Source organism: Gymnoscopelus braueri, assembly GCF_963280865.1.
Source record: "Gymnoscopelus braueri genome assembly, chromosome: 17".
Classification (NCBI taxonomy): Eukaryota; Metazoa; Chordata; class Actinopteri; order Myctophiformes; family Myctophidae; genus Gymnoscopelus; species Gymnoscopelus braueri.
The window spans coordinates 49850304-49863630 of NC_137617.1; the positions used below are offsets into that span (position 1 = coordinate 49850304).

At 44.2% G+C, this 13327-nt stretch overlaps 2 protein-coding genes across 6 annotated transcripts in view; both read right to left on the reverse strand.

Moving 5' to 3' along the window:
• Positions 1-13327, reverse strand: part of LOC308104861 (ankyrin repeat and SOCS box protein 12-like) — a 396083-nt gene that overhangs the window by 181604 nt on the left and 201152 nt on the right. The window lies entirely within an intron of this gene.
• tanc2b (tetratricopeptide repeat, ankyrin repeat and coiled-coil containing 2b) overlaps positions 1-13327 on the reverse strand; it is a 332731-nt gene that overhangs the window by 157916 nt on the left and 161488 nt on the right. For all 5 annotated transcript variants that reach the window (XM_080455415.1, XM_080455412.1, XM_080455411.1 and 2 more), the window contains 2 exons: positions 4780-4851; positions 2753-2932 (listed from right to left, as the gene is read on the reverse strand). In XM_080455415.1, coding sequence (XP_080311541.1) covers positions 2753-2932; positions 4780-4851 — 252 coding nt within the window. The remainder of the gene's footprint in view (positions 1-2752; positions 2933-4779; positions 4852-13327) is intronic.

Sequence of the window (13327 nt, forward strand, 5' to 3'; positions counted from 1 at the left end):
GCTCGGTGAGCCTTTCCCGCGAGGAAACTACCGCACCGGGAACTACCGCACCAGGAACTACCGCACCGGTTTCCTGTTTGGCCAGGAACTACCGTGCTAATAACAAAAAGGAATCTCACGCTGTTTTTAAGAGAATGTAGGATTTGAAGATCGAAGAACAACAGCAAAAGAAAACACAGCTCACGGTAACTAAAGCTCCAATGCAGTCGCGTAACGAGGCAACAGTAGGCCCCGACGCGAGGTGGTCACAGCGGGCCCTCATGAACGCGCACGCGCGTGCATGTGCGCCCGGACTTCGCCCGTGAGCGCGAAAATCTTGCGGTTATTAGTGGTTTCTGATACTTTTTTTGCGGGTTTGTGACGGATTTCGGATACATAAACAACGGTTTTGTAACAACTACTTAACAATTACAATGTTAAGGGCCCACCCTTAGTCGACTAAAACTAGACTAACAGTAAAACAGATGACTAAAATATGACTAAAACTAAATGGAATTTTATTCAAAATACTATGACTAAAACTAAATGAAAATATGCTGTCAAAATCAACACTGTGGGCAGGGCAGAGCGGGCAGAGCGGGCAGAGTGAGCGCGGGCAGCAGCAGCAGCAGCAGCCGCCGCCGCAGCAGCAGCGAGCCCTTCCATCAAGTGCTTCCTGGCAGCGCCGTCCTGTCAATTAGGTGAGTCTTTGGTGATTAGTGAAATTGAAAGATTGTGGCGCTGGGCCCCCCCGGGGGGAGGGAGAAAGGCTGGCTTTTATGAGTCTGCCCCGGAACCAGTGGGCCAGTAATAAGTGATTATTGCTTATCAGCAAACAGTTGGAATGAGCGCCGAGCCCGCTCTTGCTTCCTAAATCATAAGTGTGTCAGTGAGAAGTGAAATGATAGTCTTTATTCTTTTACCACAGTCTAGACATCACACTTTACAGTCAATGAGAAAATACACACTTCCTGGCAGATTGAAGAGAACTGGCTAAAACTGCTCTGGACCAGAGCTATGGAAGCAGTGTTGATTCTGTCAACTCTGACTCTGACGAAAAATGTTCGTCCACTACCCTTTTTCACTGACGAAAACTAAATAAAAACTAAATAAAAACTAAGCTATGATGATTAAAACTAAGACTAAATATACTGACAATTTCGTCAACAAATAAAAACTAGACTAACATGTTACTGAGGGACTAGTGGAGAAGAGGTCCAGTAGAACTAAAAGACATTTTATGGTTTTATGGTTGCGCTCACAATGCGTCGCACTGCAACACGTTGTGAGCTACGTATAACGGTGAGGTGTGTCCCGGTGTTGGTGAGGATGGTAACTACCTGTGAGCTATGTATAACGGTGAGGTGCGTCCCGGTGTTGGTGAGGATGGTAACTACCTGTGAGCTATGTATAACGGTGAGGTGCGTCCCGGTGTTGGTGAGGATGGTAACTACCTGTGAGCTATGTATAACGGTGAGGTGCGTCCCGGTGTTGGTGAGGATGGTAACTACCTGTGAGCTATGTATAACGGTGAGGTGCGTCCCGGTGTTGGTGAGGATGGTAACTACCTGTGAGCTATGTATAACGGTGAGGTGCGTCCCGGTGTTGGTGAGGATGGTAACTACCTGTGAGCTATGTATAACGGTGAGGTGCGTCCCGGTGTTGGTGAGGATGGTAACTACCTGTGAGCTATGTATAACGGTGAGGTGCGTCCCGGTGTTGGTGAGGATGGGGACTATACCTGTGAGCTATGTATAACCATAGACATATAAAGGTCTGTATCTCGGGCGCGCACCAGCTTCCACCCCTCCCTCGGGAAGTTTCCGCGTGCGTCATTGAAGGGGACGTTTGGTAGGCCAATCAGAGGCAGGTGGGGGCGGGTCTTTTCGTAACCCAGCCCTTAACCCCTTTAAGAGGCAGCCGCGCAGCAACTAGTCAGTAAGGACGCGCTGTGATTGGCCAGTAGTCAACGCGCTGTGATTGGCCAGTAGTCAACGCGCTGTGATTGGCCAGTAGTCACTTTGAGTGGCAGCTTAACTTCTATGGCAGGTTAAGCTGCAGGTCGCTCCAATGAACTGCAGAGGTCAGAGGCCAACGAGGTCTTTAGGGTTAGGGTTAGGGCCAACGAGGTCTTTAGGTTTCTATATCTATGTGTATAACGGTGAGGTGTGTCCAGGTGCTACAGTGGTGGAAAAAGTACTCTAATTCTTTAAGTAAAAGTACCAATACTGCAATATAAAAATACTCTGTTACAAGTAAAAGTCCAGAATTATGTATTACTTGAGTAAAAGTACAAAAGTATTGGCATCAAAATGTACTTAAAGTACCAAAAGTAAAAGTACTAAATATTTGAAAATAGCAGATCTACAAGCTCACAACGCATCGCGATGTGACGCGTTGTGAGCTTGTAGATCGTCTATTTTCAAATAGCCTAGGTATAAAATAGGTTTAAAGTGGTTAATGCATGTTTCATTATATCATAGTTTATATCTGAAAAGTAACTAGTAACTAAAGTTTTCAAGTAAATGTAGTGGAGTAAAAGTACAATATTTGCCTCTGAGATGTAGTGGAGTAGAAGTACAAGTATTGGAAATTGGAAATGCTCAAGTGAAGTACAAATACCTCAAAATTGTACTTAAGCACAGTACTTAAGTAAATGTACTTAGTTACTTTCCACCACTGCTAGTGAGTGCTGAATGTGTGGGTAACGTCTGTTGGTAATGCCTCTGGTTTTGAGCGACCTGCCAGGTTTGCTCAGAGGACGGTGACGTACCTGTGAGCTTCTTGGCGGGCTGCAGTCGCACGGCGATGGCCTGGTGGCTGAGCAGCGGCGACGACGGCAGCGAGCGCGACACGCCCTCCATGATGCGGATGTGCTGCATGCCCTCCGTCATGGACAGCTGCGGCACGCCGTAGTCTCCCTCAAAGGCACAGTCGCTGTCTATGCTGCCACCTGCAGGCGCGGAGGGACCGGGAACAAACACAGCGTGAGACAACAGAGCACCGCGGAATTTCAGATCACCACTTTTTTGGGCGGTGAAACCGCCCCTATAAGTGAGGTTTGGAAATTTGTACAATTATCTTGGGCAGTGAAACCGCCCCTATAAGTGAGGTTTGGAAATGTGTACAATTATCCTGCGCTGTGATTGGCCAATCACAATCTATTCAGGACCCTATATAAGCAACCATAACTTTAAAAAAAACCATGAATTGTTTTTTTTTTAAGTTATGGTTTCGTCCATCATAAAGAGTGTTTCAATAAATGTATTTATCTTTTGTACATGATTGGTTGACTCCATTCAGTATTGTGATTAGCTAGCAAGACACCGCCCACTTCACACAGGGTGTGATTTTTTTGTTGTTGCAGTGGTTCTCAAGCTAGGGTCCAGGGACCCTCAGGGTTCCTTGAGGGGGCTCCAAACGGACCCTTACAGGTGTGTAACTCTGAGAGTTATGGGGGTACTACAAAGTAAAATATTTGAGAACTAATGTTACTACTGTACTACTACTAATGTAAGCTATCGATTGAATCGGTGAGTGAGCATGAGGTTCGAATTGTTTGATTTGATGTTTGTGTTTGGCTGGAATGTAAGAGACTTTATGCTTGTAGATAAGCTGTTTTTTTTGTTTAATTATAGGTGATCGTGAAGGTAAGCTCGTTTGTTGAATTTGGTTATTTTGTATTCATTTGGCCTTCTATACGTACAGGCCAGGGTTTTTCCCCGTGATGAAATGAAGAGCATGATGGCGAGCTAATCAGATGTACCCAGAGTGACTAAAACAAGTTTGTCCTGCCAGGGCGGGTAGGCCAAACCACTGCAGCAGCAGCCATACACCCACTTCCCCCAATTTTCACACCCCTACACTGACCCTCACATTGCCATTGACTCTGACCATTGGAAATACTCTTCTTAATACCTTTTTTTGCCAGACCCAAGGGGTCGGCCTACATGAGGCTTTGGCCCATTTCGTCCATACATGGGCATAAAAGTATGTCCATCTTGTCCCTTTTTTGACCATACTGTATATGGACACATTCTGGGTCTGGCAGAACCAGGTCTCCTGGTCTTGTTTTATCCCACTATTTAACTATTGTAACCCATTTTTGAGCGGTGTAGCCGCTCCTATAAGTGGGGTTGGGACCCATGAACCATCCGTCGTGAAAATGTGTCTTTCGCTGTACTGTGATTGGCTGATAAGTATTCAGACCCTTTGCTCAGTACTGTGATTGGCTAGCGAGACGCATGATGAAATTCATAACCTATAAATAGCACCACGCACTTCAATTTCATTTTTATTTTTTTGAAGTGAGCTTCCATCACTGTGATGACCACTGTTGTTGCTGTGATTTTTAAATGCCATCGTTCTGCCGTTGTAGTGGAGCACAATGTGTACTCCTTTGGACGGTTCTATCATGGCTCCATTGATGTGAATGTTTTCAACACAGTGGCTTTGCACTGGATGAACTTACCCCCAGTGACAACTGGAAGAAACGAACAAAAACACAGCCACAAAGCTGTGCTGATAGAAGGTATCATCTACATCTGGGGAGGGTGTCCTCGCTGCAACGTGCTTTATGCATTTGATGCCGACACCCACAGACAGTTTAAACCAGAGGTTTCTGGGTCTGTTGGTCTGTTTTCTGGGTCCGATGTGTTAACAGTAAAAAATATTAAAATGGCATCCCTGGTTGCTATATATATATATATATATATATATATATATATATATATATATATATATATGTATATATATATACATAAATATATATGTATACATATATATATAGCTGTGTCTTACCTTGTCCGGCGTGGCTCAGGTGAGGGTCTAAACCGGGCGAGCGGGGGTCAGCCAGCTCCTCACTCCCTCCATCTACAGACCACACACAGAGAGAGAGAGAGAGAGAGAGAGAGAGAGAGAGAGAGAGAGAGAGAGGGGGAGAGGTTTAGCGGAGGTGTGGGAGTGCCGGTTCTTTTGGCGGCGTGGCCGACATGGCTAACTCCTCCTCTCCCATCAGCCAGGCGTGAGACCTGACCACGCCCAGCGGCAGTGGTGGAAAAAGTACTCGAATGTTTTACTTAAGTAAAAGTATCAATACTGCAATGTAGAAGTACTCTGTTACATGTTAAAGTCCGGAATTCAAAATGTACTTGAGTAAAAGTACAAAAGTATTGGTATAAAAATGTACTTAAGAGTACCAAAAGTAAAAGTACTAAAATGTTTGAAAATAGCAGATCTACAATCTCACAGCGCGCCGCATCAGTACTCATGATGCAAAATGTCTACTTTCACAAATTATTCCCCTTTTTTCCTCCTCTCTTTTTTATAGCGGATCTACAAGATCAAAACACATTGCAATGTGACGCGTTGTGGGCTTGTAGTTTCGGCTATTTATGAATATCGGAAGTAAAAAAAGTTATAACAATAATAATGAATGTGTTAATGTATGTTTTGCAATAATAACCTAATCTGTAAATAGTAACTAATTAGTCGTCAACAAAGAAAAAAGAAATAACAATCTAAATGCTCTAGTGAAATAAAAGTACCTCAACATTTTTTGTCAAGTACTTGAGTAAATACGGCACTTAGTTACTTTCCACCAATGAACAGGGAGATAAGCGGCGTAGTTCCCAGTGAGGCGAGCGGGGTGATTTGCTGGGCTGGTGGAAAGATCAAACGGGTCGATGGATGGACAGAATAAGCCGGAGGGCATGGATCATGGATCATGGATCATGGATCATGGATTATGGATGATGGATGATGGATGATGGATCATGAGATTGACACCGATCGTGTGGAAGCAGGACTGAAGCTCATGGACAGGAGGACATGCACCAAACTTATAAACGCTTAGTTTTATATTTGGTTGCACCTAAAATAGCCGATCAACACATTGACTATCATCATGACTAGCATCGTAGCTAGCATAGCAAAATGCCAAAAGGTATGCTTTTCAATACATTTTTTTAACCCATTAAGACCTGGAACGCGTCTGAGTGATTTTTTGATTTGAGCAAAAAAAAGTACAGAGTGCTGTGCTACGAACTTGTAGATCTGCTATTTTTGAGAAATCAAGAAAATGTGTGCAAATCTTATATATATTTTTTCAAGCGAACATTTTTAACTGAAATCTTTGCTTCTGGGCGGTCCCTGGAACGACACATTTTGAGATGGGTGGTCGGCGGCCAAATACATATCATTTTGGGGGAGAAACATACGTTTTTTCAGAAAACTGTTGGGATTTAGAAGACATTTGTAGAATCAGCTTCAGGTCTTAACACATTGACTGCCAGAGTTTTTTCAGAACAGTCTGTAGCCTCTGCCAGGGTTTTGAACGATTTTGGTACCTTTTCGCATAGCCACAGAATATCTTTCTCCAGTATGATTGATCCCCAGATGGTTTCTAATCACAGATGAGATTCAGGTGTGGTTTCACAAATGTCAACGAGGTCATTCACAGGTAAAGGCCCCCCAGAGAGGCATCATCCACACCTTTCCTCTCTGCTGTGTTTTAACACCCAGTAAAACACAGCCTAAAACAACAGAGACTACCTGATGGGGAGACATATGTACACTACAGCTGTTATCATCTGTACACACACACACACACACACACACACACACACACACACACACACACACACACACACACACACACACACACACACACACACACACACACACACACACACACACACACACACACACACACACACACACACACACACACACACACACACACACAACTTGTGAGGACACCGGAAGTGTATTAAATTGGTACATTCATACTTTTTGGTTGTTGATGTTGCATTACCGGCCGTCACCCCCAGGACACTCAGAAAACCCTTTTTGACTCCTACTTTGCATCATTGTAATTAGCATCCTATGGAATAATAAGATGTTAAAAAAGAGCCATGTCTGGCGACGGCGGAACACGCCGGCGGCGTTTAAAAAAACCCTGTTAACCCATTAAGACTGGGAACGCATCTGTGTGTCATTTTTAGATTTCTTTTGGCGATTAAAAAAAATAGCGGATCTATAGCGGATCTGCTATTTTTTTGAAAAATCGTTTTGAACATTTGAGCAAATCTTTGAATATATACTTTTTAAAGCGGACATTTGTAACTCAACTCTTTGCTGGGGGTCCCCTGGAACAAAATGTTTTACCAATGTATAAAGATATATATACATTCAAAGGTGCCGCGCTATTCAAAGGTGCCGCGCTATGAGCTTGTATATCTGCTATTTTTTTAATAGCCAAAGAAATCTAAAAATGACACACACATGTGTTCCCGGTCTTACTGGGTTAAGTAGATCTAAAAACCCCCGAAAGGTCGCACGACCCCTGACTTTACCGCCGACTAACGTCTGAAACAGCAGTCGGAGGGAAATAATGGGAGCACTTAGGCTGTCTGCTCCACCGCTGTTTCTCTGTGAAGTGGTAATGCCACGGCGGCCCATTAGTGATGTCAGCGTCCCTCCTCACTCAGCGCACACCGCCACAAAACACTCATTATTATAACGGAGAGAGAAGTTCCTGCGACACCTCGTCACTCTGGCCGGCTCGTAAAAACCTTGTATGTCCACGAGCCGTAACTTCTCAGGAAACGGAGGAAAACAAACAGCGGGTGGAAAAAGTACTCAAATGTTTTACTTAAGTAAAAGTATCAATACTGCAATGTAGAAATACAAGTCCGGAATTCAAAATGTACTTGAGTAAAAGTATCAAAAGTACTGGTATCAAAATTTACTTAAAGTACCAAAAGTATAAAGTACTCATTATGCAAAATGTCCCATTTCAAGTTTTCAAATGTATTAAAATCATTTGGAAATAGCAGATCTACAAGCTCACAATGCGTCGCATCGCGACACATTGTGAGCTTGTAGATCGGCTATTTTCAAACCACTGAAATGTACATAGGGCTGAAGTGGTTATGTATGTTTTGTAATAATAATCAAAATCTACAAAGTAACTAGTAAAACTAAAGTTTTCAAATAATTGTAGTGGAGTGAAGTTACAGTATTTGCCTCTGAGATGTAGTGGAGTAGAAGTAAAATTACTGAAAATTGGAAATACTCCAGTAAAGTAAAAAATACCTAAACATTTGACTTAAGTACAGTACTTGAGTAAATGTACTACTTTGCACCACTGGCAACAAAAACTAAAAAGAGAAACTGTGTTCCGATGTAGTTATTATTTCAGGTCAAGACGTTCCTTTCCTTTGTTAAACATCACAGTTGAAAATAAGGCTGTTGAACTTAAAACAGACAGAAAGACAGCTCTGTTCAGTTCAAGTTAAAACATGTATTGTTAATTGTTGTTAATTAAAAAGATGCAGGTGAAAAACGTGTGGCGGCTGGAAGCCTTCATCAGGGTCCACTGTTATTTATTCATATGTATTATTTAGTCACATACTCTTGTTAATACCTTTCATTTGTTGAATATGTATAAAGCCCCACACATACTTTAACCATTTGCACTTAAAAAAAAAAAAGCCAAAGTAGGAAAAATAGCCAACGTGAGCTTGTAGATCGGCTATATTTAGCTACTTCTGTGTGACTCTGCAGTATGACAGAGTAGGGCATTCATTTATGAGAAAAACACATAAAACGCTAGAATGTGGAGTTACCAGGTTTCTGCCCGACAACAACGATCTGACAGAGAGCAACGACAACCCAGAGCTCCCGCTGCGCTGCAGTCGCTGCTTCTTCCCACACGACCCTCCTGACCCACTGCTTCTTCCCACACGCCCCTCCTGACCGACCACATAATGAGGCTTGTTGTGGAGGAAGTAAAAGGACGGAGCTACTTAAACCATTAAGACCAGGAACTAGCTATAACCATTGTTTTATACTCTGGGCTATTAAGAAATATCAGATATTAATGCTCGTAGCTTGTCGATCTGTTATTTTTTGTGCAAATCTTGAACGTTTTGTGCAAATCTTTGAATATATATATATATATATTTTAAACAACAGGTCCCTGGAACAACATGTTTTACACATGTTCGCTTTGAAAAACTATATGTTCAAAGGTTTGCACACATTTTCACGATTTTTCAAAAAAATAGCAGATCTACAAGCTCACATATGAGCTTGTAGATCTGCTATTTTTGAATAGCCAAATAAATCTAAAATGACAGAGATTCTTTCCCGGTCTAAATGGGTTAAAGGTGCCGTAAGTGATTGGTTACGACACAAAGTATGATAAAATAAGTTCTATAGTGATGATAGTAATCATTACTATCATCACTGTCACCGGATGTGGTGAAGTGTGACTCTCTCTAAGTGAGGGTCCTTGGGGAGCACCAGGGGGTCCTTGGGGAGCACCAGGGGGTCCTTGGGGGAGCACCAGGGGGTCCTTGGGGGAGCACCAGGGGGTCCCCAGCTAAAGTAGTTAACTTATTTACTGCCAGAGAGACACGCCGAGTGTCGCAAAAGACGGAGGAGTGTCTCTGCTTCCATCGGGGAAACAAAGCATGTCACTGTGACCCTGCTTTCTTTAGTTATTGGCTGTTGAATAGAGCTTGTTCTCAACAAAGATGCAGATAAAAACAAGAAAGCAGAGAGAATAATATTTGGTAGCACTTTACATTAGATGGGACGGGGCTGGGTTTTATGTCCGGGTCTACTCTTCTCCTGAAGTCACAGGATCACTCATAGGTTATGTCCGGGTCTACTTTTCTCCTGAAGTCACAGGATCACTCATAGGTTATGTCCGGGTCTACTCTTCTCCTGAAGTCACAGGATCACTCATAGGTTATGTCCGGGTCTACTCTTCTCCTGAAGTCACAGGATCACTCATAGGTTATGTCCGGGTCTACTCTTCTCCTGAAGTCACAGGATCACTCATAGGTTATGTCCGGGTCTACTCTTCTCCTGAAGTCACAGGATCACTCATAGGTTGGAAGAGTCATTGGCACTGAATGAGTTAACAGCGCATCACAATCATTTGAACCACTTTATCCATTTATATGTTTGCTATTCAAATAGCAGATGTACAAGCTCACAGTGCGTCACTTTGTGCCGCCCCCGTGAGCTTGTACATCTGCTATTTGTACATACTGACTGACTGTTTAACTGAGTGTGTAGGTTAGCTGACTGACTGTTTAAATGTCTTAAATCCCTGTAAGGCTTGTGTGGAAACTGACGGATCATGTGGGGCCTGATAATAAAACATTGCTGACATTTAGTCAGCCCACCACACACACACACACACACACACACACACACACACACACACACACACACACACACACACACACACACACACACACACACACACACACACACACACACACGTGCCGCAACATACATCATAATGGCATTGCCTTTCTCTGAGTCAAGGTTTCACAGGTAATTTATTAAAGTAGAGAGTGTGTGTGTGAGAGAGACAGAGAGAGAGAGAGAGAGAGAGAGAGAGAGAGAGAGAGAGAGAGAGAGAGAGAGAGAGAGAGAGAGAGAGAGAGAGAGAGAGAGAGAGAGAGAGAGAGAGAGAGAGAGAGAGAGAGAGAGAGAGAGAGAGAGAGAGAGAGAGTGTGTGTGTGTGTGTGTGTGTGTGTGTGTGTGTGTGTGTGTGTGTGTGTGTGTGTGTGTGTGTGTGTGTGTGTGTGTGTGTGTGGTAAGAGAAAGAGAGAGACGCACAGACAAGAGAGTGAAAGAGACACAGAGAGAGAGATAGAAAGACACAGAGAGAGAGAGAGAGAGAGAGAGAGAGAGAGAGAGAAGAGAGAGAGAGAGAGAGAGAGAGATAGAGGGAGAGAGACAGAGAGAGAGAGAGAGACAGAGAGAGAGAGAGAGAGAGAGAGAGAGAGAGAGATAGAGGGAGAGAGACAGAGAGAGAGAGAGAGAGAGAGAGAGAGAGAGAGAGAGACAGAGACAGAGACAGAGAGAGAGAGGGAGGGGGGGTACACACGGTACACACAGCGTTCAAAGAACATCGGGGGGGGGGTACCATTTTTGAAAGGGGTGCGGTACTAAGGTGCACTGAAACTGAAACTGCACTGAAGCTCTGGTTTATATCGACACTGTTCAAAACTAGAATCAAGGTTGGCTGCTTCAAAACATGTAGAGTATGAAGAAGTGTAGCCTGGCAGACAGACACGTAGAGATAGATAGATCCTGTGGGGGAATTTCAGTCGCCCAGAGGCAGCACAGCAGTTAGAGTTACAGAGTTACAGGTAGAGAGTAAGGAAAGTACGGTCAGATCCAGCAATACAAAAGTAAGAAATAACAATAAGAGGCACCGTCAATACAGACTAATGCACTAGTGTGTATCCAAAGACAAACCATGTCTCTATAAGCCAGACGTTATGAGTCACAGCAGAACAAAGAAAAGAAAAGAACAAAGAACGAACAGAAGAAGTCGGGTGTGTGGAGCTTGAGCAGACTGTCGACCACATAAACACCACCTTTACCCTATATAGACCACCTTCACAACACATAGACCACCTGTCCTCTGTACAGACCACCTTCACAACACATAGACCACCTGTCCTCTGTACAGACCACCTTCACAACACATAGACCACCTGTCCTCTGTACAGACCACCTGTCCTCTGTACAGACCACCTTCACAACACATAGACTACCTGTCCTCTGTACAGACCACCTTCACAACACATAGACCACCTGTCCTCTGTACAGACCACCTTCACAACACATAGACCACCTGTCCTCTGTACAGACCACCTGTCCTCTGTACAGACCACCTTCACAACACATAGACCACCTGTCCTCTGTACAGACCACCTTCACAACACATAGACCACCTGTCCTCTGTACAGACCACCTTCACAACACATAGACCACCTGTCCTCTGTACAGACCACCTGTCCTCTGTACAGACCACCTTCACAACACATAGACCACCTGTCCTCTGTACAGACCACCTTCACAACACATAGACCACCTGTCCTCTGTACAGACATGCCCAAAATAGGGACGCCTGGGTTTACCAACATGGTGGTTTTGTGTTGACATCTTCCAGATGGCAGTCTGTTGGGGTAACGTCATTGGGTTGTTCTGACATCACACAACAACATCACAATGACTTCATCACAACCATGTCCTTTAAAATGAAATGTCAGCTATACAAAACATCATTTAGCAATGTTTAACAACGAGTCCAGTTGACTGTAGCAGCTTAATGAAATTAGTTGTCAACACTGTCTGCTGAACACTGCTGTGTATCACAAGGGATTTCCCCAACCTGACTGCGTTGTAAGTTGCTATTATTAGGGAGAAGATCAACGGTCATCGGCTTCCTTGAGTGGCCAAGCCAACCAACTCATCAGTTTGCTGGTTTGTCGAACTTAACATTAGTGCTACTCAAACAGTACGTTGTAGTGCGTAGAATAGCACTTTTTTGCAGAGCAAGAATTGAAATATCCAACTTTTGCCGGCTGTGAACAACCACACCTGCCAACGTTAGCCTGTGAACAACCACACCTGCCAACATTAGCCTGTGAACAACCACACCTGCCAACATTAGGCTTTGAAAAAGAAGAATTTCTGGATCTGCAGTGTGAGAAATGTTGAGCTGGACACTGCATCTGAATGGAGCACCTGAAGTACATGGCCTCCTGGCCGGGGGAGATTTTGGTCATCAGACAGAGACTCTGAGCCGCTACTGCTACTGCGTGGCTGCAACCCGATCTCCAGAGATTACCGTAACATTGCACGGAACGAGTGCACTTCATTCCGTGGATAGCCGCCTCGGAACTCCCGAATTGCGTGCATATGGTACGGCGCTGCCTTGTGACAAAACCATTTCGGAGGCGCGCAGTCACAGGCGAATTGTCCCCCCGTGAAGGACCACCGAGGGAGCTAAGGCGACCGAGTTGCCGTCCTGAACGGTGGGACATTCGCCTGTGCCTACTCAGCGCCGTTTGAGTTATGTACCGATAGGCACAGAATCGTAAATTTTATTGTGCGGACTGCTCTGCTTCCGGGTTTTTCCGTGTTGCGACTGGTTACGCCCACCGTGGGACTCGCCGTACATATGCACGCAATTTGGGAGTTCCGAGGCGACTATCCACGGAATGAAGTGCACTGTTCCGTGCAATGTTACGGTATTCTCTGGAGATCAGGCTGGTGTGTGAGTGTGAGTGTGAGTGTGAGTGTGTGTGAGTGTGTGTGTGTGTGTGTGTGTGTGTGAGAGAGATGCGCGGATCGCGGTTTTAGCCACGGTTACCGCGGATAAGCGCAGTTTGGGTGGATTTGGAACTATCAAATATAAGTATGAATTAATATTGGATAAACCGCGGGTGAAATAATGCGGGAAATAAATGAATGACATACATCTATAGCCCTATTATATATTTAAAAAAGCAAGACATCTCGGTGT